The sequence below is a fragment of the Boleophthalmus pectinirostris genome, unplaced genomic scaffold (assembly GCF_026225935.1).
Source record: "Boleophthalmus pectinirostris isolate CB_2022bp ecotype Guang Dong unplaced genomic scaffold, ASM2622593v1 HiC_scaffold_7, whole genome shotgun sequence".
NCBI lineage: Eukaryota > Metazoa > Chordata > Actinopteri > Gobiiformes > Gobiidae > Boleophthalmus > Boleophthalmus pectinirostris.
Genome location: NW_026571473.1, coordinates 6,164,738 through 6,189,495, shown reverse-complemented (window position 1 = coordinate 6,189,495; position 24,758 = coordinate 6,164,738). Strand labels below are relative to the sequence as shown.

The 24,758-nt window shown below is 38.3% G+C and overlaps 1 protein-coding gene across 3 annotated transcripts in view; it reads left to right on the top strand.

Moving 5' to 3' along the window:
- Positions 1–1,857: 1,857 nt before the first annotated feature.
- The window catches only part of LOC110164226 (disks large homolog 1-like), a 406,356-nt gene continuing 383,455 nt past the window's right edge, over positions 1,858–24,758 (top strand). For all 3 annotated transcript variants that reach the window (XM_055165342.1, XM_055165341.1, XM_055165340.1), the window contains exons 1-2: positions 1,858–2,408; positions 15,612–15,761. In XM_055165342.1, the coding sequence (XP_055021317.1) occupies positions 2,390–2,408; positions 15,612–15,761 (169 nt within the window). In that variant the 5' untranslated portion in view covers positions 1,858–2,389. The remainder of the gene's footprint in view (positions 2,409–15,611; positions 15,762–24,758) is intronic.

The following is a 24,758-nucleotide window of genomic DNA, read 5'->3' as shown; positions in this document are numbered from 1 at the left end:
AATTGTAGTAGTATTGCAGTAGTTATAGTAGACATATTGTAGTAGTAGTAGTCCTACAACTATGACTGTACTACTAGTACTGTAGTAGTTGTAGTAGAAGTACTGTAGTAGTAGTAGTAGTAGTTGTAGTAGTAGTAGTAGTAGTAGTAGTAGTAGTAGTAGTAGAAGTACTGTAGTAGTTATAGTTGTAGTAGACGTACTGTAGTAGTAGTAGTAAAAGTACTGTAGTAGTAGTTGTAGTAGTAGTAGTAGTAGTAGTAGAAGTACTGTAGTAGTTATAGTTGTAGTAGACGTACTGTAGTAGTAGTAGTAGTACTGTAGTAGTTGTAGTAAAAGTACTGTAGTAGTTATAGTTGTAGTAGTATTGCAGTAGTTATAATAGACATATTGTAGTAGTAGTAGTCCTACAACTACGACTGTACTACTAGTACTCTAGTAGTTGTAGGAGAAGTACTGTAGTAGTTGTAGTAAAAGTACTGTAGTAGTTATAGTTGTAGTAGTATTGCAGTAGTTATAATAGACATATTGTAGTAGTAGTAGTCCTACAACTACGACTGTACTACTAGTACTCTAGTAGTTGTAGGAGAAGTACTGTAGTAGTTGTAGTTATAGTAGAAGTACTGTAGTAGTAGTAGTAGTAATGCTTTGGTAGTTGTAGTTGTACTAGTTGTACTGTAGTAGTAGTAGTAGAAGTACTGTAGAAGTGATAGCACTGTAGCAGTTGTAGCTGTAATAGAATTATTTTAGTAGTACTAGTACTGTAGTAGTTGTAATGGTAGTTGAAGTACTATAGTAGTTGTAGCAGTAGTACTGTAATAGCCATAGTAGAAGTATTATAGTACTGTAGTAGTAGTAGTAGCAGTACTGTAGTAGTAATAGTAGTGTAGTAGTAGTTGTAGTAGTAGGACTGGAGAAGTTTCATCTATTTTGAAAACCTGAAATGTCCCTCAGTAAAGCATTAAACACAACTCATGTGTTTTTGAGAAATAATACATACAAAAGAAAAAAGTAAAAACAGAGTGGAATCCCCTCTCCACAGATCTGACCTGTAACTTAACCTGTGGCGTCACTTGCTTGTGTCCTTACTGAAGCAATAACATCTTTATGGAAGCGGAGAGGTTACGCTTGTTTCTATGGAGATGCCATTGCTCTGCCTGGAATGTTCCACAGTGTGACATTAAACAGCTCTACTTTACATTTACTCAACTACAGGTGGTTTTATTGCTCCAACACCTAGAAAAACAGGTATTTTGACCTGCATTTTGAGCATGTCTCCGTGAAGATAAAAAGATTTAATACCATACTGTGGAACATTCCAGAGAAAGCAATAAAATCTCAGTGAAGAAAAGCGGCTGACGGACGCTCCACCGGAAAAGTTACACAATAATATTTCTTATCGACTCAGCAGACTACCTATGTATTTCTGTATTTTTGTGTATTTTTACTTGATGTGAAAATGTCCCTACTTTTGACCAATTTTAAACCTGCCAACAGTAAAGCGCAGCGTGCATTGACATTTGTTTACATAAAATACAGAAAAGCTCCCTATAAACGACCAAAACACAAAGAAAATGTGACTGTACCGACTCACACGGTTGTCATGAATGCGTCGAGTGCGGAACAGTTTTCTTTAATTACACGCTCGTTACAATTTTATTATAACCAACCGCCCCCAAAACCGGGAGCGTCCCAGTTTTTGATGTTGAAATTCCGCTCGCCCTCTTCCCGTTTCTCCCACGTGTAGCAGCGCCCCCTTGCGGTCCGCGTACCTCGTATTGACACCCGCCCCCCGCCCGCGCCTGCACCGCACTCCTTTCGTCCACATCCAAGCACAATAAAGCTGTTTACAATGCGCACGGCCCTGTTTACCCCCTAACACAGAAGACGCACTTGTGTAGCCAGCGCGTAATGCCGCTTTCTCACCGGGTTTCTGACGTGGGAGCCGGGTATGCATGTGCGCGCTCACCCCGTACGCACGACAGGACCGCCTAACCGGTTCAGCAGCGTTTAGCAGCGTCAACCTACAACCCGATACTTTACTTTGACACCGCAATCTCGCTCCAAACAACCGAAAATGTGCGTCAAAACTATCTTAAACTTCTAAACTCGTGCAAAAAGCGAACCTGCTGAAAGCGTTCCTGGGGGATCCAAGTCCATTCGCGGCGAACGTATCCAAGGATATACCACTACTTTCACTTTACGCACTTGTTTTGGAAGTTTTAACTCGACTTTCAGCGGATTTAACCTGTTTTTTTTTCTTAACATCACGCAGCAGAGGATTATTTGCCGCTTGTTGTCCCACTTTGCAGCCGGACCAGGATACGGACCGACGCGCACATCTGTATCACCAAAATTAACGCGGTGACGCTGCAGGAACACGTCTGTCACCATGCCCGTGCGACAGAAAGGTAAAATCTATCTTATTTCCTTACGTTTTCAACTAAAATGAGAAGTTTTTTGATTCATAGTTACGTTTTTGAACAGATTTCTAACTGTTATTACGTTGGTATTACTTCATGACGTTGAACTGACGCTGCGGTTCATTGTAAGTTCACGGCGAAACGAACCTCTCAATAAAACACGCAAATTTAATGTTTAACTCCTTACAGATATCCAGTTTTTGTAAGACAACACTAGAATATAACTGAAAATCAATCAAGAATTACTCTTTTTAAGTTCGGCACTGATTTTAAGTTGAAATTGATTTGTTTTAATTCACTTTTTACGACAAAATTAGCAATGTATCGTGCGTTGAAACTTCGCGCCGACTCGAGGGAAATATAGCTTCAAATTAAAGATGCAGTGCGTAACTTTTCTGTTTGTCTGTCTCCGTGGAGATATTGTTGCTTCATTGTGTTGCCTTGAATGTTCCACTTGCATGCAGGTGTCACTAAGCCAAGTTACAGGTCAGATCTGTGCAGAGGCGGCCGGCCGCATGCTTTATAAGGTAAACTATTTGTGCAGCAATTAAAACATCTATAATTCTGTAATTTAATATTTTCAAGAGGATAGAAGAGTTTAATGCCATAGAGTGGAACATTCTTGGCCATGTCATAACGCGATGCAGAAATGAGAAAAACAGAAAAGTTATATAGTTCAACTTTAGTTTAATTTATAACAAAAAGTGCAGAGTGTGGTCATGATCTGCAGGACCAAAGAAGACAAGCACATGAGAAATCCTAACTTGTGCCTGTCGAATGTTGTGTTGACTGTTAAAACAAAAGTGAAATATCTTGTGCAGATTATCAGTGCGGACATGACAGATGATGATGATGATGATGTTGATATGTATAGACAGTGTTGGATGATCTATACTCAGGCAGATGCTCTTATGCGCAAGTTTGGTTCTTGTACAAATTATGTAAAGTTGTTATTGTTTTAATCATGTTGTACACCGTTGTATATGGCCCACTTCTAATTAATTACAAAAAAGCCAGTTTGCGAAGACTGCAGGTGCCAGGTACAATCATGTTTTGCGGTGTTTTTGAGGAGGCCACGATGGACGAGTGCGACTGAGATGTTTGTGAACACTCTGCAGGCTGCACTAAGAACTTTAATGTACAGTTTTATCTATAGACTGAACAACAACATCAGATAATGAAATAATAATGTCACTCACAAATATGAGATTCAGTGCAATAAGAGATCAGTCCAATATGTGATGACACTGGTGTGGCTGTCTTTTAAAAACATGAAGGTTTCTTGTTTTGTATAGACCTTTTTCACAACGGCCGGAAGTGCCCCGCTAGGTCTGGGAATTAAGAATGAATTAAGAAGTTGCGGATACGATTCATATCTCGAAACATAAACTATGATACGATATATATCTTGATACAGTGAGCTTACGATTCGATATGATTCAATACGATATATTTCAAATATATATGATCAATTAAAATAAAGGCTAATTCATGGCTGTGACACTGAAAGTCTTTTTTAAACCACTTCTTGTGCAAAGTTAATATGAAGCACACTGATTTTAATCTTCAAAACAGTGAAAATGTCAAATGTGTTGCATAAACAAGTTTTCTTCCTCTAAACAAACTAAATATAATGATTTAGTAAAATAATTTAGTAAAATAAACCAAAAAAATACTCGTGGTGATATATCGATACAGCAGCCCTCAATATCAATACTGTATCATCACATTACACGATACGATATATCAATATTTCAATATTTTTGCACAGCCCTATGCCCCGCTGTAGGTTTTCAAGACTTCCGGTTAATGGTTTTCTGTCCCGAAATGTCTGCGTAAATGTCACACGTATTCTCCACCAGCTTCATAAATCTGCCCCATCACCAAATCTCCATCCAACAAGGTCCACGAAGGATAAACATTCTGTCCATGAAGAATTTATCCACAACTATCAAGGTAAGAAAGACGAAAACTTAAAGGAGAACAACGATGACGCATTAGTGACACACTGAACAAAACTAACATTATGGTCATGAATAAAACACAAGTAATAAGCAATTCATTAAAAAGTAACTTGTTCACTCAGACTGATTCTAGAATTAAAATGAAAAATTGATATCATGATGTCGATATTTGCATAGACAGATAGATTTGTTCAGTTGGAATACAGGTGTTCACAGATTACATGTCGAGCATTCCAACTGCACAAATCTCTCTGTGTATGATAATATCTACATCTTGAAATAGATTTTTAATTTTAATTGTACAATCAGTTTGAGTGAACAAGTTCATTCTGTTTTATTCATGACCACAACATTAGTTTTGTTCAGGAGTAGTTGCTCATGCGTCATTGTTGTTCTCCTTTACGTTTTCGTCTTTCTTACCTTGAAATCCTTCATGGAGGTTTATCCTTTTTGGACCTTGTTGGATGAAGATTTGGTGATGGGGCAGCTGCTGCTGGAGAATACACCAGACATTTACGCACACATTTTGCCATAGAAAAGCATTAGTGTAAGTGACTTTTCCCCTACATCGCGGCACTTCCGGCCGGTGTGAAAAAGATCTATGGTCACTGTCCTTGTCTGTTTTAAAAATGCACCATGAGTCCAGGAATAAAGATGAACTGAAATGGAACTGAATTTAACTAATAGGCAGTTTAGGAACATCTCTATGGAATCAAGCAAGTGACAACCCTCCACCAGAAAAGTGACACAGTGCAGCTTTAAAATCTAAAAGAGTAAAAGAGTGAAACAGACAGGGGCATGTTGGTGGTGTGTTTGTGTATTCTTCTGGCTCTTTCTCACAGGAATGTAAAGTGACACAGTGATGATGTAATCCTTTTATGAGATGTCTAACCTGAGCTCTGACTACACCTCAGATACACACTGTGGTCTGAAGCTGTGCCAGATATTAGGTGTTACTGACAGAAGGATTAATTCACAAACCATATCAATAAGGAGGCGTCAGTTTGATTTGATTGTGATTCTCTGAGCACTTTTGTAACTTTTCTGCTGGAGGCTCCGTCAAACGAATCTTTTCTTCACGGAGATGTCATTGATTTGTCCGGAATGTTTCACAGTATGGCATTAAACCTTTCTATTTTCATGGAGACCAAACCAGACCAAGTTGCAGGTCAGATCCGTGGAGAGGCGACCCCGCTCACAGTCAGAATGCCTGTTTTTTTTTAGGTATTTTTGAGCTATAAAACCACCTGGAATTGAATAAATGTAAAGTAGACATGTTTAATGTCACACTATGGAACATGACATATCCATAGAAACAAGCAGATGATGGACCCACAACCAAAAAGTTACATAGTGCACCTTTAAAACTTGTTTAATAAACTATTCAATTGTGACATGTGCTCATAGTTAAATACAGCTATGCAATCTCATGTTAGTGCCTAGACTTGAATGTTCCACAGTATGGCATTAAAGGGTTTAGATGTAAACATTAAAATACAGGTGTGAGTGAGTGGGATCACCTCTCCACAGATCTGAGCTGTAACTTGACCCGGTTGCGTCACCTGTTTCTATATTTGGAGATAGATGTGTTTAATGCAGGGGTGGGCAACAGAAAACATTGTGGAGGCCAAAATGCACCACAGTGGGGCGCCAGTGGCAAAAACTGTCATTGTGTCCATAGGCAAGACACTACACCCACATTGCCTAGTATGAAAGTGGTGTGTGTGTGAGTCGTGGTGGTGGTTGGAGGGGCCGATGGCGCAGACTGGCAGCTGTGGCTACAGTAGTAGTTTACCACCACTGAGTGTGGAGTGACTGAATAATGAACTGTAAAGCACTTTGGGTATCTTGAAAGATGCTATATAAATGCAATCATTAATCAATTAACTCAATTCTGCATAATATTAATTGTATTTCTTCATTAAAAAAATAATATATATATATATATATATATATATATATATATATATATATTTATTTATTTATATCTGTAAATATCATTGTTTTGACGAGCTTGTAAGACAAATAAGAGTTTATGTTATGACTAAGCAATGAAAAAGTGAAGTTGCCTTACAAAACATGTGATTAAAAAAACACCTCTAAAATAAAGCAATGCAGTTTTAGTCCATGCATGAGCTCAGATGATCAAATGTGTTTATTTTGTAATTCCAAATGAGCTTAAACAGGCCGGTCAGAGTCAACCAAAGGACCGTATGTGGCCCGGGAGTTGGACGATGCGCAGGTCTAGTTTAATGCATAGACTGTATAAAAAAGTGGACGTCTCGCACAGCGTTCGCCGCTACTCAGATGAAGTTCATTTTGCTCACAGTTACAGCAGCGAATTTGGGGCAAGGCTCTATATTAGGAATAGGATTTTTTTGACAGACAAAACAGCAAAATAAAAACAGCAGGATTATGTAGAGCGGGTTAATACGAACATTTTAAGGCCAGAGTAAGAAGGAGAGGGAAGCATCTATACAGTCTATGGTTTAATGCAATTCTATGGAATATTCCAGGAAACACAATAATGTATACATGGAGACAGGTGGCGGTAGCCTGATTTATCAGCCGGTTTCACTTTGTGGAAACCGTTTGACCTTGCAGCGTTAGGATTTATTTGCTTGACAGTAGACGGGTTATTTAACCAATCACTGCTATTTGGTCGTGACATATGTAATGTTTCAAATCGTGTAGGAAGAAGGACAATAACATCTTTCCCCTTGATAAAATTCACCAAAAATTCTCTGTGTTCCAGCTTTAAATCCCCAATCTCTGGAATCGTTGCCAACACAGAATGTCTGTCTTCGTCTACATCCATCTCAACCGCTTTGTTTACTGTTGTGTTGTACCACAAAAGGGACCAGACAGGAGCTTGAGTTTGACGTCATGACTTCACAGCTCTTCACTGACTGGTCGGTGTGCGGCCTACAACTTCCGGGACTCTTGCAAACCGTCTAGTGTATTCTGATTCCTGACCTAGTCACTGAAGAGAACTGAAATTGAGCAGAGGCACTAGATGATACCAGTCCGGCTAAGGTGGTGGAGTCCACCAAAAAAAAAATTATATGAAAATGTGCACTTCTTTTTTAAGAACATGGAGACATCAGGTAAAAGGAACTGTATGCATGTTTCTGATGTTAAATTTCATAAACTCTGTCCCCAGATATTAAGTAAACATGTTGTGAAATGAAATCCAGCTTTTACTGATAACAATTTTAATGCTGATTTATTCTTAACTACAACAACAGTGGACATAATGATTAAGTTATTTACATTATAACTTGCTGTTTTGGTTCACGGGCAAATTTATAATACGGTAAGCAGTGTTGGGCAGTAACAGATTACATGTACCAGAGTTACGTAATCAGAGTACAAATTATGAGTAACTGTATTCAGTTACAGTTACTGTTTCAGTGAGTGGTAATTGGATTACAGTTACTTTGTTGAAATAAATGGATTACACGGTGGTATTTTCCTGTTTTCGCATTTTGGGCTATATCCCCCCCCTTTTTTTTTCTCTCTTTTTTTGTAATTCCACTTATTGCCAGAAACTAAACCAGGTCTAAACTAGATCTAAACCAGGACTAAAACAGGATTTAACAGGACTAAATCATGCTGTGCGGACATGTCTCCTCTTCTATCAATAATATTTTTAATATGGTTCAGTAAAGTCTGGGCTTTTTATTTTCTTTTAGCAGACAAAACATCTTATATTACGATATCCTAATCTTTGCTTCTCTACAGCAAATCAAGTAATCCAGAGTATTCAGATTACGCTACTCACTTGAAGTAATTTAATGGATTACATTACAAACTACATTGTGGAGTCTGTAATCTGTAATCTGTAGGGGAATACATTTTAAAAGTCACCTTCCCAACACTGACGGTAAGAAACCAAGCTACATACTGTACCTTTAAAAGTTCTAAAATAATCCGTATAATACATGTAATTGTGCTTCATTTATTACATTATCCTTTAATAAGCACAAGGCAGGTTTATTTGTATAGCACAATTCAGACACAAATCAAGTGCCTTAGAGAATAAGAAAGACATGATGATCACTGTACAAACAAATGAAAACGCAAATAATCATCATACAATTAAACGTTAAAAGAGAAGAGAGAAAATAAATGAGTCAAAAACAGTGGAGCGTCAGACTGTCACATGCTCCAGTGATGTCGTAGTAACTCTATTGATTGTATAGTGAAGCTGGGGCTGTGTCATTCACCCTGATGCCCCTCCTGCCCTTTGCATTAGATCCATACACTGTACACATATATTGACCATATGTCGTTTTACTCATATTTCACAGACTTCCCATTAGAGTAAAAGCTTTTATAATGTAGCGCTCTATAAACATGTCAGCGTACAAACCCGGCTCTCATTCAACCACCTGTGTGTTCTGAATGTAGTTTAGTGAGTCAGCATTTGGGTTAAAGCTCCACTGTGTAACTTTTTGGTTTGAGGGTCTGTCACCTGCTTGTTTTTATGGATATGTGACTACTCTGCCTGAAATGTTGCACAGCTTTAACTTACATTTGTCATTTACAGGTGATTTATAGCTCAAAAACACCTAGGAAAACAGCATTTTGACTGTGAGCGGGGTCGCCTTTCCACAGAGCTGACCTGTAACTCATCCGGTTTGGTCTCCATGAAGATAGAAAGGTTTAATATCAGACTGTGTTCAGGACAAAGGAATAACCATCCAATCTCAGCGAAGAAAAGAATTTGACGGACCCTCCACGAGAAAAGTTACATAGTGCACGTTTAAAGCCACAGTGTGTAACTTTCTGGAGATGGCAGATCACCTGTTTGATTAATGGAAATTGCATGTCGTGATAACAAATTTTGATGTACAATATATTTCTGACGATAAATGACACAATTACCTTTAAGTAGAATCATCCCCAAAGAACTGTTTTAAATGTTAGGGCCTGTTTACAGGAGAACGCTTGCGGGTAAAAATGACAAAATATTTTATTGGAAGTGCCTTTCGTTTAGACCGTGATGGCATTTTTGGGGTATAAAAACGCAAAAATCTGAAACCACCTTCCAGAGTGTAAAAGTTGAATCCGCTTCATCGTAATGTTTCCGTCTACACTTCCCAAGACACAAAACTCTGGTCAGATCTGCTCACGTCACGTACGTATTTACGTCACATACATACAGTACACAGAAACAAACATGTCGGATCATTTCCATGCATCGGACCTTCGAGCTGCTCTGACAGCTCTAATAAAGTTACAGGAGACATCCCAACAAATGTACAGAATCTGCAGAGATACTATTATTGAACAGAGAAGGATCTGCAATCACCTCTGTCAAAGTTCGGATGCACCAGTTGGTCACAGGCGAGTCAGGCGGATATGGACGAGACCTGGAGAACCAGTCGATGGTGGAATAACTTTGTGGAAGGAGAAGCTAATGAAAATGTGTGGCATGAACACTTCTGTATGTCCAAAGAAGCCTTTGTTGCTTTAAGTGTATGCTGGCTGGCATGCACCCACTTGAATTCCACACACTTTTGCATCACCGTATGCACACATACACACAGAAATGGGAGAAAAAAAAACGCGAAATAAAAAGTAAACGTTGCCTAAATTTGTTAAAAACATGGACTGCAATAAATAAACAGCAGAATGAAGCTCTTTAGCATTTAGTTTGTGATTATAATGAGTCATAGAAGTCTTTTTTCAACCGTAGCTCCCCACTAGTACCAAGAAAAGTACCCACTATAAATTGACCCCCAAAAATAAATGTTCCATCTGTCATGTATTGTAAGTTGATAGTAATTATTGTGACAGACTTAAGTTAAAGTTAAAGTCTTACTTTGGAATATTCTCTTTGGAGATACGTTGGATACGTTTTATGCCATACTGTGGAAAAGAGCAGCCAAAGGAACAACATTTCCATGGAAACAAGCAGGAGGAGTATTAGGTTTGTGGAGATGCGAGCTCGATCACAGTAAGGTTTTCAGTGCAATACGTTGTTCATTGTCTTATAATACGCAAAATCAACTCTTATGAACTTTTAGCCATGTTAGGATGCTGTTACCTCCTCAAAAACATGCTTGGAGTTGTGTTTTGTTTTATTCACACATGTTTGAATAATCCTTTATTATTAAGCTGCGTCCAGAACAAAGCGTCAAGGCGTCCAGTTTACATACATGTTTATGTGGCCCCCTGCGTTCAGGTGTCAGCGTGGCGAGAGTCTGCCGTCATCGTGGCAAGAAATCTACGCCATGTCATTAGCAGAGTATAAATATATATATATATGCTGATGGGTTTCATGTAATACAGTGTTTCCCGTAGCACTTTATAGTCAAGGCTGCCATTGTGAGAAGAAGTGGCCCCCGCCTTGACTACGTCCCTCCAAACCACATGAATGCTCGCAAAAATATGGTCGGATTCTCCACGTCCCCCCCTTCCCTCCGCTGTTCGCTTGTTCTCTGTGCATGGAATCTGAGCGCCCCCCTCCCTCCCACTCCTCACTTGTTCTCCGTGCATGGAATCTCCGCGCACCACCCCGCCCCGTTACTCACTTTTTCGACAGCACCACCTTGCCTAACCATGTTTCACTGTAATAAATAGCAGCTCATAAAGACAGAGGGAACTACATAGACCATGATCCTTTGCTCCATTTCATTTCCATTTTAGCGCAGACTACAAGAAGAAATAACAGTTCTAACACTTTTAAGTCTTAGTTCTTTGGCTTAAGTCTTGTCAAGGCATTTTAAGAGGAAAAAGTCGCATATTCACAGTTTTAGCTGCTTAGCCTCCACAAAATATCGCAATAAATATCGTACCATGAGATGTATATCGTGAAAATATCGTACAGAGAGATTTGGATATTGTTACATCCCTAATCGTGAGCCTCTCCAGCATATCATGAGCTTTCCCACGATATCAAAAAATATCGTACTGTGAGGTTCATACCGTGTCGATATTGTTTCGTGAGACTTGGATATCGTTACACCCCTAATAAATACATTAAAGTGACTCTCTCGACAGGGAAAACATGACACTGAGACCATCGAGAACATCCTCTACACTCATCAGTTATTTTTCTTCTGTTGATCCAAGATGTCCAAGATTGGGGGTGTCTAATAGGGATGAGACATGATTTTCGAATAGTTAAATATTCGTCATACCTTCGATTATCAAATAGTAATTTTGAATAAAGACATTTCCTAACCAATATTTCATGTACGGCATTCGGCCAGAAGGTGGCGCTAACAGACTGTAAACTCCCTGTAGGCGCGGTAGACTATGCCGAGTGTAGAGGCTGCTCCGGAATAACAGAAGAAGACAACTTATCGTGCGGCATTAGCAATGCAGAAAGCAAGTAAAAGTTCCATATGGTCGTCATTTATTTTGTTAAATGACAAAGAGGTTCAGTGTAAAATCTGTCAGGTGAAGCGAGTAAACCATAGATCAACCACTACCATGCAGAGCCATCTGAGAGCGAAACACGACGAAACACGGGAACATGCGACTGACTCAGTACTGCCAGGATCTATGCCCACCGCTCCACACTGACCTGATGACATGGTGGAAAAAAAACAAACAGAAATACCCCCGATTGGCAAAGTTAGCGAGCGCTTACTTAGGTGTGTCTGCGACGTCCGTGCCATCGGAGCGAGTGTTCTCTGTAGTGGGCAGTTCAATGAAAGTAGTGCAGTGGGCTACAGTATGTGGTTGGTCATGCGTTTTTAAAATTGAGATAGCTTTGAATATAATTTCATATTGTTTCATATAAGATAAGATAATCCTTTATTGTCTCCCATGGGAGAAATTTGTCTTGGGACAGGGGGTAACATGTTTGATCAAAAAACAGGACAACACAACACAAAGCAGCACATAAACACCATAGAACAAAATAAATATGAGACTAAGTCTGACCACGAGTGATGCACCAACAGGACCTAAATTATTCTGAACAGGCAAACCCTTTGCATTCTTCTATTCTATTAATTATTGCACATTCCCTAAGCCTATGTGCAGTTTTGATTGCACATTCCCTAAGCCTTTTATAATTATTTTTTAACTGCACTATCTGAGTTTAGCAGATTAACAACTAGTGGCACAAAAGCATGTTTTGAATCTGTTGCTGTTTGAATGTGGGTTGCTCAATTAAGATGTTCGTTTCTGATTTGGAAGGTTGTTGTTTGATTAAACCTTTTGCGCTTAAATACCTCATTTGTCATCTCGTATATGCGTGTGTGTGTGCGGGTGGGGGAAGGGGGGTCGATTTTGCAATAATATTCGAATAGCTGTCATTGATTTTCGAATAGTGCTTTTGCCAAATATTCACATCCCTAGTGTCTAAACTCAAATGCAAAGGCGACCAAGTAGAGGTGTCCAGCACATTCAGAAGCTTTAGTCTTTCTACATCTCTAAAGGAAACTCAAAATGCTCTGTTCCACCTTGTGATGCTATGTCATTTTCAAGTTAACAGCTCCTTTTACCTTTCAGTAGAGAGTGGCAATTCCAGGTCTGAAATCATCCAAATGATTCAAGTGAAGGAGTGTAAACCCACACTGAAGCACTTCCTGTTATTATCGCATGACATCAAAAGGTGGAATAGTGTTTTCTGTTTGAGAGAAGAACTCAGCCTAATTAAACATGTGTGAATGAAACAAAACACAGCTCCAGGTCTGTTTTGACGAGGAAACAAGATTATAACAAAGATCAGTAAAGAGTGGAATATGGACCCTTTAATCAACACAGCTTAAGACGTACTATATATTTTGTGTTTATTGTGCAGTCACCAACAGCTCCAGAGTTATACCCTAACTGTGATGTGATCTTTGATTAAGTTGTATTCTCTAATCATTTACAGCTCAGGTAACTCTCCCAGGGCAAGATCCAATCTGGACCTTCAGTCACAGGCAGAACTGATCTTGGGTTTTGAGTCATGGGAAGATGTATTCAAATTACTGTACGCTGTGTCCGAGAATAGACAATAGTAAAGTATCCGGATACATTTGCATTGAAACAATCTAACACTTATTTCATAAAATTAAGACGTAAACAAGAGGCAGACGAGTCACCAAAAGCAATTCACTGAAAGGGAAAAATAACACCTTTGTTTGGGAAGTTATGATACCGATTTTAATCCGTTTGAATCAATTTAAGTAAAATATTATATGTATTTAATGAATGGATTGTGCTGCTTAGACCGAGAAAGGTTGAAATGTCATGAAGAGTAAAAATTTGACCTCTACAATAATCAGATAAACCAATAATTAGATCTGGTATTTCCTGTGTGTTTACAAATACATGGACACCAAAAATCTGTTCTTAATCTCATTTTTGGAGTTCGTGTTATTGAAATGATGTGAACAGTTTCATCTGACGTGAGTAATCTGTTTTCTTTCGGAAAACTATGGAAAATTCTGCCAAAAGAGCAAACTAATGTGGTCAATACAAAAGGCTCACTAGTTGGATACTAAAATAATTGTTAGTTGCAGCTCTTTTTTAGTGGTCATGATTATCCTGAACTGTCATTGCAACTGTTTGCCAAAGTAATGGTTCATCTCTCATTTTTATACCGAGATCTATTGTGACTAGAGATGCACCAATTCAGCTTTTTCAGTTATGATTCCGATTCCAATACTATGGCTTTAAGTATCGCCCAGTACCCGATATCAACCGATACCAGTGTTGAGAGTGAAAAAGCATTTCTTTTTTTTACTTAATACAAAAATAAAATAAGACCAAGCTGATCCAGATGTGTTATATGTGTCCGGTCAAGTGGTAACGGAGGGAAACAGGACAGATTTTTTACATTCAAATGTCTCTTATTCAGAAACTAGAGGGACTATTGAAATAAGTAAAGTATCAGAATGTAGGAAAGAGTTACACTCCAACAGGGTCAAGTTAAACCTGTGATATTCTTTCAAGTTGTTGACAAAAAATTTAAAAAACTCATGTCGGTAACGGAGGGAATGAAATATGCAGCACTTTTTGGGCAATAAACACAAACAGTGATAACTCTTGGTTCTCACTTACATATCCTTAACAAACTGGTTTGAATATTTGCTTCATATAGTTTTCTACCATATGGTACAAGATTAGGTTGAAAAACCTCTTACTTTTTGAGTCATGAGATTTTTTATTAAGAAAGGTCATGGTAACGGAGGGAAAAGTAACAGAGGGAAAATTACATTTTTTTTAGACTTGTAAAACACAGGTTTTACCAGATACTAACCACTAATAGTTTTAATTTTCATAAGTATACTACCTAGAGATGTAGATTAGTCGAAGATGAAGCTTGAAAGTTAACCTGAAGAGGATTTGCAGGTCTTTGAAATTTGGGAAATCATTTTAGTTCAAGGCCTAAGAATTGTACATGTGACATGGTCTGTTATGTACATATGTAACTTTAAAACCAAAACTGGTACAGAAAAATGGTCAACAGTTTCATAAACTAGAGTACATATGTATCTGTTCAATACATTTTTATATCAGATGCATTAACTTGAGTTTTTGGCCCTGCTGTTTACTTCTGCTTGACCGGGTCCATGTAGCTCTTAGTTATTTTGTCCCACAAATAACTTCTGATTCAAACATCACCATATTTTCTGGTAAGTGAATAGTAAGTAATAGTAAGTAAATAAGTAAGTAAGTAAGTAAGTAATTGAGTGAGTAAGTAAGCAAGTAAGTAAGAAAGTAAAGTAAGTAAGTAAATAAGTCAAGCAAGTAAGTAAAGTTTTTATTTATATAACACTTTTGACAGATATATGTCACACAGACATCAGTAATCAGTTCAGCTGTCCAACCACGATATCGACTGAATGGATGGAATATCAGTTATCTGTATCAGATGTGTGCACGTCTTTGGCATATAACTGTACTTGTTGTTGTTGTGTTAATTTGTGATTGTGTGTTTGTTGTGTTAACCGCCTTGTCAAAGTCAGATCCCGTCAGAGCTCAGAAGCTCAGCAGGGCCTGGTTAGTATTTTGCTGGGAGAGCACTGGGAAAGTGGTGTGTGTGTAAGTGTTGGTAGTCAGAGGGGCAGATTGGCAGCCTCGCTTCTGTCAGTCTGCCCCAGGGCACATGTGGCTGCAATAGTAGTTTACCACCACCGGGTCCGAAGTGAATCAATAAAGTGTCTTTGTGACATATGTCTGTGAAAATTGTGATTGTGTGTTTGTTGTGCTAAGTTGTGTTACATTGTGTGTTTGTTGTGCTGGATTGTGATTGTGTGTTTGTTGTGTGCAGATGCCCAGCGCGCTCTGGAGCTCCTGCAGCAGTATCGCGTCAAACTGGAGCAGAGGCAGAGCTCCGGGTCAGAGGACGACTCGCAGCTCCACTCCAGCCTCGACCGAGTCATCTCTGTGTTTCAGAGCCAGCTCTTCAACGCTCTGCTCGGTGAGGAGGACACACACACGCATTTATTTATTTATTTACTCTGGTTCCATTTACATACACGCTGTTTATTGAGATTCAGATGGTCAAATGTGAAAACACGATCAGCTTTGAGGCAGGGGACATTATTTATGTGTCCAGATGTGGCTTTCATGTGATGTCAGATATACTGTATAATATATATCAGGTGGTGTTACTCACAGTAATATAATATGTGGCCCTGTAATGATAATCAATAAATTCATTAATCACATAACTTCACGAGCTCGATAACTCTTAATGCTGCGATCATTTCTATTTGCGTGTTTGTTTGTTTTCCTCGTCTCTCGCTCTACTGAAGAGGCTGAATGTCAAAAGGCTTCTATTGCTCTCTACTCACTCCTCTCGTTTCCCTACAGTAATGGCGCTTGAACCAGCGTGTCAGTTAGGCGACTTGCCTGCATAGACTGTATAAAAAAGTGGGCTATGTGAGTGTGACGTCACAAACAGTGTTCAGCACCACTCAAATGAAGCTCGTGATGCTCACAGTTACAGAAGCGAATTTAAAGTCAGGCTCTATATTAGGAATGGGATTTTTTGTGTGGACAAAACAGTGAAAAAACCCACCAGGATCATGTAGAGCGGGTTAATATGAACACTTAAAGACCAAAGTGATGAGGCTCACAGCAGCAGTTATGTGCTGGTGTGTGACACCTGACATATATCTGGCAGCCCGGACTTACCAGCACCTACAACAGCAGCACCTACAACAGCAGCACCTACAACAGCAGCACCTACAACAGCAGCACCTACAACAGCAGCACCTACAACAGCAGCACCTACAACAGCAGCACCTACAACAGCAGCACGACTTAGTACAGAACGTTTAACGCTACGTGGGCAGATTCAAGTGCTTTCATGGCTGATAAAACTGGTTTACATGATGCTGGAACACAGAAGCAGACGGCATTTTTGGTTCGCTGTGGGTGGATAATTTAAGTTTGGATTTCTATTTCCTACAAGAACGACTCAAATAGACATTGAGTATTTCATTTGAAAGTAAGCATCAACCAAGTGTTTTTTTTTTCTTTTCAGAGCTCAATATGTTTTTTTTTACATGCAGAAATAAAATTCTGTGTTCTCTGTAAGCATTTTATTGATAATAAATGCAACACAGTGTAGTCTGTTATACAGAGCACACAGGTACAAAAATGATATGCAGTGTTTATCCTCATTTTAGATGTCCTAAGGGTTTTGTGGCTCTGGGTGTTTTTGTTTCTGTGGGAGACGCTCCAAATGGCTCTTGGAGTATGTAAGATTGCCGACTCCTGATTTATACTGTATATATGGTCTATGCTTGCCGATCACATGGTCTCAGAGCAGCACTGAGTGGAGAGCACCATGAGGAGTAGAAAGTCACAACTTAGTTGAGATTTGAAAACAGATGGAATTAGTTTCAAAGCTGAACACGAAAGCTGCCGTGTGGGGCCACTTTAAAGCCAGTTTTCTTACACAGACTTAATAATCCATCTTTATTTATTGTGTTGGTTATGTTTGGTTCAACAGTGGTTTATTCAAGTGTATCTTTTGTGAACAAGTCCTTGCTGTAAGCCACACTACATCTAAGTATTTAGGCCTATTGTTTTTGGTTGTCCCCCAGTTCCTCCAGCAAAATCTGTTATTGTTACAAGCCTAATAATATGAAGTGGGAAGATTAATGCAGCAAGTTTGTGGAAACAGCACCTATTATTAAATTAAAATACACAAAATGCTCATAAATCTAATACAGGGTGTTTTCATGCATTGGACCATTATAAAGCTATACTTTTCCACTTACACAAAACAATTTCCAAATTAACAATATGTAAGTTTGGCTACATCTTAATAAAATGTTAAGGATGTCATCTATAACTTGCACTTCATTCAGAAATTCATGTATTGTGCAAAGAGCAAATGACTCAGAGCTTTGTACCCCCTTAAAAAGTTAAAACAGAAGACAAAAACCATAAGTCATTAGAAAAAAATTAGAAAAATCCTAAATGTTGAAGCTAATAATTTCTTTGACGTCATTACTGCTGTTAACAATATCATTTTGTCATGACTAAGTGCCACAAGAGCACACACTGAAGGGAGGACCTTTGCCCTCTTTTGTCCAGTTTTCTGTTATAAAGTCAGTTCCTCTTCACATTTCTAACTCAGCTAAACACAGATACTGAAGAAGAGTGTAGGAAGTGATTCATTTGCAGTTAGTGTGGCTCTGCTGTCTTCTTAGAAACCCATATTTACAATACAACACTTTTACATACAGTACAATTATTTATCATACTCATACTTTTCTTCTTATGCTCATGCATTTGTAACTGACCACTGCAACCAAGTATGAGCACTCTTAAAGGCACACTGTGTAACTTTTGTAATGTAGATGTCATAGCTTTGTCTAGAATATGTCACAGTATGGTGCTAAACCTGTCTATCTTAATAGACACCAATCCAGACCCAGTTACATTTCAGAGGCAACAGTCAGAATGCTATTTTCTGGGTATTTTTGAGCTATAAAACCACCTGTAATTGTGTAAATGTAAAGTAGAGCTGTTTAACCTCCTACGACAGGTGTGACATGCTTTATTGATTTCTCTTTGTTATTTGGGCCGATTAGGACCTGATGAGTGCAAAAACAAAGAATTATATTTTTACATGATGTAGTTTCTGAGAAAAATGATGTCCACATATGATATATAATTTATGTTTTAGTCATTTTTGATTGAACACAATAAAGTCACAATTGAATAATGATTTGCAAAAAACTATTTATTAACTACTAACAGTTGTTGCTCTGGAGTCGCACCAGCCAAAAAACAGAGACCAAGAACAGACATTTCATGTTGAAAGGCAAGTTATATTAATGCTGATAATTGGACCAATATGTGTGGATGAGTTGGATTATTTTCTCCAAAGTACCATATTTTTTGGAGTATAAGTAGCACCAGCCAAAAAATGCATGAATGAAGAAAAAAACATATAAGTCACACCAGATTATAAGTCACACTTTTTGGGGGAATTTATTTATTTTTTTAATAAAATCAGAGACCAGGAAGAGACATTTCATGTTGAAAGTCAAGTTCTATAAGAATAGAGCAGAGAACAACAGACTGTTAACGTCACATATGAACAGTTCTTCAGATAAACTATAGCAGAACAAGTTTACCAAACTCTCCATCTCACTCCAAATCACTAAATCCATTCAATTCTTCATCCTCGGTGTCACCACGACCTCCAGAGGTAAACAGAGCGCCACTTCCTCTTCTGTGTAGCTGTCGTCAGACTCAGCATCAGTTCCAGTTACAATTATTCCGGACAAGATGGTTTCGGTGTCACTGAAGTCCAGGATTTGTCTATCCAGACAGTGACTGCAGGAAAGTTTCATGGTGCATCCTCCCGGTGTCACAAGTTTCTCTCTCACTCCAAAGTTTCTTTCTGCTGCACGATTACAGTTTTCAGCTGCAGATTTCACTATTTGCAGCAGGACAGAGACTCTTTCTGCAGGAGACATGTGCAGTAGAGTGAAGTGACAGTGGTACAGGAGGAACAGGAGCAGCAGATACTCACACACAAGACTAGAACCTCTCGTGACTGTCAGTGTGAACATTTAAGATATAAATCACACCGGAGTATAAATTGCAGGAAACACACAAACTATGAAAAAAAACCCTAAGGCTTATAGTCCGTAAATTACAGTTTATCACCATATGCCAGGTCCAAGGAGGCTATTGTCAATACTGTGTAACATTTTCAGCAGAGCATATGCACAGAAACAAGAACAAACCCAAAAGTTACACAGTGAACCTGTAAAGTGATTTTCCTGTTAGTGTATTTTACATCACATTACACAAGTGGCCTCTTTTATAACTTCAATCAATCAAGTTTGATTTAGAACGTGCTTCATGTACAAAAACATAGTAACAGAAAGTGCTCTACAGTCTATTTAAAACAATCCCACAACCACACAACTGCCTTACCCACACACCCACATGTTACACAACTGGTATTTTGTCGTTGAGTCTGTGTACACAACACAAAACAAGCATACAAAGTTAAAAGGCCCATATTACGCTATTTTCAGATCTCTGTTATAATGTTGTTTCCTCATCACAAACAGACCCGGAGTTGTGTTTTGTTTCATTCACACATGTTTGACACACAAACTCTCCATATTTACACTGAGCTCTTCTCTCCAACAGAAAACACTCATACAGGAAGTGCTCCGTTGTGTTTTTAAACTCTTTACAACTTCACTAGAATCATTTGGATCATTTCAGGCCAATCTCTACGGAACTAAAGGTAAAAGGAGCTGTTCACTTGAAAATTACCTCTTCATGACATCACAAGGTGGAACGGAGCATTTTGAGTTTTGGAGATGTAGACATACTAATAATAAAGAGTTAGTGAAACATGTGAATGAAACAAAACACAACTCCAGGTCTGTTTTTGAGGAGGTAACAGCATTTTAACATGGCTTTAAAGACACTGTAGCCGACTGTTCATCGTGGTTATACTAACAATAACTAGCATGCTAACACGCACTTCCTTATTATCACTTACTATGATTATTAAAACACTTTATAATCGATTAATGCAGACTTATTTTGACCTCAGTAGCTGCTTATATTGTATCTGTACTAGAGATGGGCATTTGATTAAATTTTCTTAATCGATCGTCGGGAGAATTAACGATCGATTACCGATTAATCATTGACGTTTTTTTATATTAAAATGATCATCATTATTATTACTATCTGCACTTCTAATCTGCATAAATAAATTCAACTTTACGACAAATAAACCGTAACCACTCTAGAGCCACATCAGCCCGTTTGACATTATAATGTGTTTAATTCAGTTTTGTGCAAGTCGCACAGAAACAAACCTTAAAACCACATGGCTAATTTGTATAAACTAAGCCAAGAAAAAAAAAACAGCTCTTGTGCGCTGATGCGGCATGACTCAGGTGAATACAGGTTAGTTTGACCATATTTACGTTTGTCAAAACCAGGACACCGTACGGGGGGAGGGAGGTGGGGCCTCGACATCGACATTGCTCTACTTCTCACCTGGCAAAACCTTTTTCATGTTTTCGGTGTCCTGGTGAACTTTTTCCCACTGGACACCGAAACATATGTGCTGCTTTATACACTGTGCACATGACCTCCCACTTGTCCTGACCGGAACAAAAAGCATGGAATTTCTTGTACAAGTCATCGTTAAATGTGCATTTGCTCTTCGGCACGTTGCAGACTGACTAACTGTTTGTGTCTCGCTCCTTCTGAGTGCAGAGACACATATGTACGGACCCCCGTTTGTCCCCGGACACGGACGTTTGGTCACCCTACGCTACGCACAGCAACCTACATTTGGTTTGTTGATTAAAATGAACGTAATCGATGAAATTCTTAATGATCAATTATTGATTAATCGACTAATCATGCCCATCCCTAATCTGTACTGGCTCAAAAAGACTGAAAGTTAAACTCAAAGTAAATAATGAATACTTGTGCCACAAGATCTCACAAGACAAAATTGCCACGAGATTGTGCACACATGCTGAAAACGATCTGAGATTTTTTCCTCATGTTTTTATGTTTGGACTGGATAAGAAAATGATGTTAGTACTGGTGAGTTTTATTTTTTGAGAAGCCATAGTCCCTAAAAATGCTACTTCAATGACACCAGAAATATTAAATAAAGTAAATCAAAAATGATGAGACTAAGGCTGTGTAATTATTCAAATTTTGATCATGATTTCGATTTGTGTGTCAAACGATCTTCAAACTCAAATATAATTGAGTTGAAGTTTATTGTGGGATATTTTTTTTACATAAATAAGTATATTTACTTATTTTTTTAAGGATAGAGATTGTAGAACAGCTGGATATATGTTTATTGGATTTTTTTGTTTTTGTTATGCTTTATTTCATGTTCAAATTATATTTTATTCATTTTGTGTTTTATACATCGTGAAACTGCTCTACGGTACATATTTGTAGCCTATATTTATTTCCAATTTGAAAGTTTTGCATAAATTACCAATAAGAAAGATTTTTATTTTTTTTTTTATTTTTTTGAGAGAGAAATGCTGAATATATGCATCGTGTAACTAAAAAATTAAATAAAAAAATAATTTTGTGATTTCAGTATTGACCAAAAATAACTGATAATATTTTTTTCCATAATGGAGCAGCCTTAGGTGAGACCAAAAAACATTCTTTATGTACTGTAACTGTTACACCCACCGTGAGCCCTTGTCCTAACTGAGACTCACAGCTAAACTCTCTCTTGCATCACTTCCTCCAATGAACAGGCAGGTGTTGTCTTTAACCAGGATTTAATGCAAAAAAGTATGAAACTGTAACAAAATACAAAAAAGTATTCAGAAGGCTGTAAAATAAATTCTGTACATCAAAGCTACTATTCAGACAACCAAATGGTTAATGTTAGCTGAAAAGTAACCACTACTGGAACATTTCAAAATATGTCTATAAATTGTTTTTTAGATGGTAAAAGGCTGCGGATGTTATTGATTTGATGTGGCTGTTAAAGTTCAAGTCTGAGTCCATTATTACCCCTAGATTTCTTGCCTGATTTGAAGGTTTTAGAGAGAGAGACTGGAGGTGATGCTGACACTGTCCCTTTGTTTCTGTGGACCAAACACTATGACTTCAGTCTTGTCAGAGTTTAGCTGGAGAAAGTTGTTTTGCATCCATAAAGCAGGACTAAACCAGAACTGAACCAGGACTGAGTGTCGGGACTCGGTCTCTATCTCTCTCCCTCTCTCAACCCCAAGATTAGTCCTGGTTTATTTATTTTATGCTTAATATATTTATGCAAATTTTTTTCAATCCTATGCACACGCATATTTATGAAAGTTTCGTTTTTAGCCGCTGCCGCTGTCAAACTCCCACGAGTCTGCACGCGGCGTGAAGAGAGAAAAAAAGTGAGAGAAAGAGAAAACACGACTCCCAATAAGGATCAGGCTCCCGTCGTTCGCTTCAAAGAGCCGGCTCTAAGAGCCGCTTTGTTCGCGACCGACCCATCACCAGCCATAAATGCTGCACGCCGCAGTAATTAATTATATGTGCAAATGTAATCATTTCACACGTCTATTCTCAGCTCATTTACAGATCAATGCAGGTCCAGTAACAAATATACGGACAATATAGTCAGTTTACAACAGACCAATAGAAAACCTATCAGAATGAAACAAAACTAGCTTCAAAGTCGATGTATTTCCAACACTCACCGCTCACACAGGCTCCTCCTCACATCACAAGTCTGCACTAATAAATGTCCTTTTAATCCAGACTCAAACCAATTGTCCATAAAAAAGAATATAATCTCAGTGTTGCACATGGATCTGTGTCTGCAGGTGTAAACAAAGGCACGTGACTCTGTGGTGTGTTCAGGGACAGTACGGACACACACACAGACAAATGACTCCGCAGATAAATACTGATGTGGAGCCACATATTTGAACATTTATCTGTCTTTAATTGGATTAAATGAACATAATGTAGAGAGTCTAAGATTTATAACGAGGTATAACATGCAATGCATGAAATATCGGCCGATAGCCGATATGCCTCCAGTTGCTCATATCGGCCAATAATATCGGCCAACCAATATATCGGCCAGGCTCTACAATTTATTATTTATAATGTCAAAATCTTGTTCTCATAGATTCAGTCTTGTGTCTCATTTTGAATTGTGGATATCCAATCGCCCTAATGAGTACATACAAATAAAACTTACACATGAAGTTAAATCCTCCAGGTAAAGTAGTCCTCCTGACCAAGACCAGCTCAAGATCTGGAGATGGTCCCCTGGGTGCTCACAGAGGTGACTACAGCAGCTCTGAAGCATGGGTCAAATGCAGCTTTTACAAATTTCACTATGTGTACAATAAAATGTCTGAGCCTTACCTTAATAATTATAAATGAAATGAAATAATCCGGTTTATGGTTCTGACTATGACCAATGACTCCCACATAAAAGACTTTTGTGAAGAGAAAGCCTCTGTGATCTCTAGAGGATTAATCTGATCCCCATTTCTTCCTGTGGTCGTCTTTAGTTGAATTAAAAGTACATTTTGATTATTACAGCGACATCTTTATATACACCACACGCCTTTCACTGTTAAAGGAGCATTGTGTAACTTTTCTGGTGGAGGGTCCATCAAACGCTTTTCTCCACAGAGATGTTATTGCTTTGTCTGGAATGTTTCACAGTAAATAATTTCACTTGTGGATCAATAAAGTCTCAGTCTAAGTATAGTATTAAACCTTTCTATCCTCAGGAGACCAAACCAGGGCAGGTTACAGGTCAGATCTGTGGAGAGGCGACCCCACTCACAGTCAGAATGTCTGTTTTTCTAGGGATTTTTGAGCTACAAAACCATCTGTGATTGAATAAATGTAAAGTAGAGCTGTTTAATGTCATACTGCGGAACATTCCAGGTAGAGAAATGGCATATTTACAGAAACAAGCAGGTGATGGAGGTTACAGTGCACCTTTAACTGCCATTACTTTAAAAGATGAATGATATTTACACTTTTTTTGGATATGGCACATCACCTGCACGATTCCATGAAAATAGAAAGTTAAAACCATTTGGAAGTTTCTATATAAAGATAGATGCGTTTTATGCCATACTGTGGAATATTATACAGCCAAAGGAACAACATTTCCATGGAAACAGCAGGTCAAATAAGAGTCAGATTTGTGGAGATGCAAGCCCACTCAAAGTAAGTTTTTCATTGCAACAGACGCAACCAAAATGAATGAAAAAAACATTGAATAAACTAAAAACATGCTTTTATTTGATTATTTTTTTAGCCACAAATGTACATAGTGTGGCTTTAAAGGTACATTATGCAACTTTTCTGGTGGAGGGTCGTCAAATGCTTTTCTCCATGCTTGAAATGTTCCACAGTGTGACATTTAAAAGCTCCACCTTACCTTTATTCAATT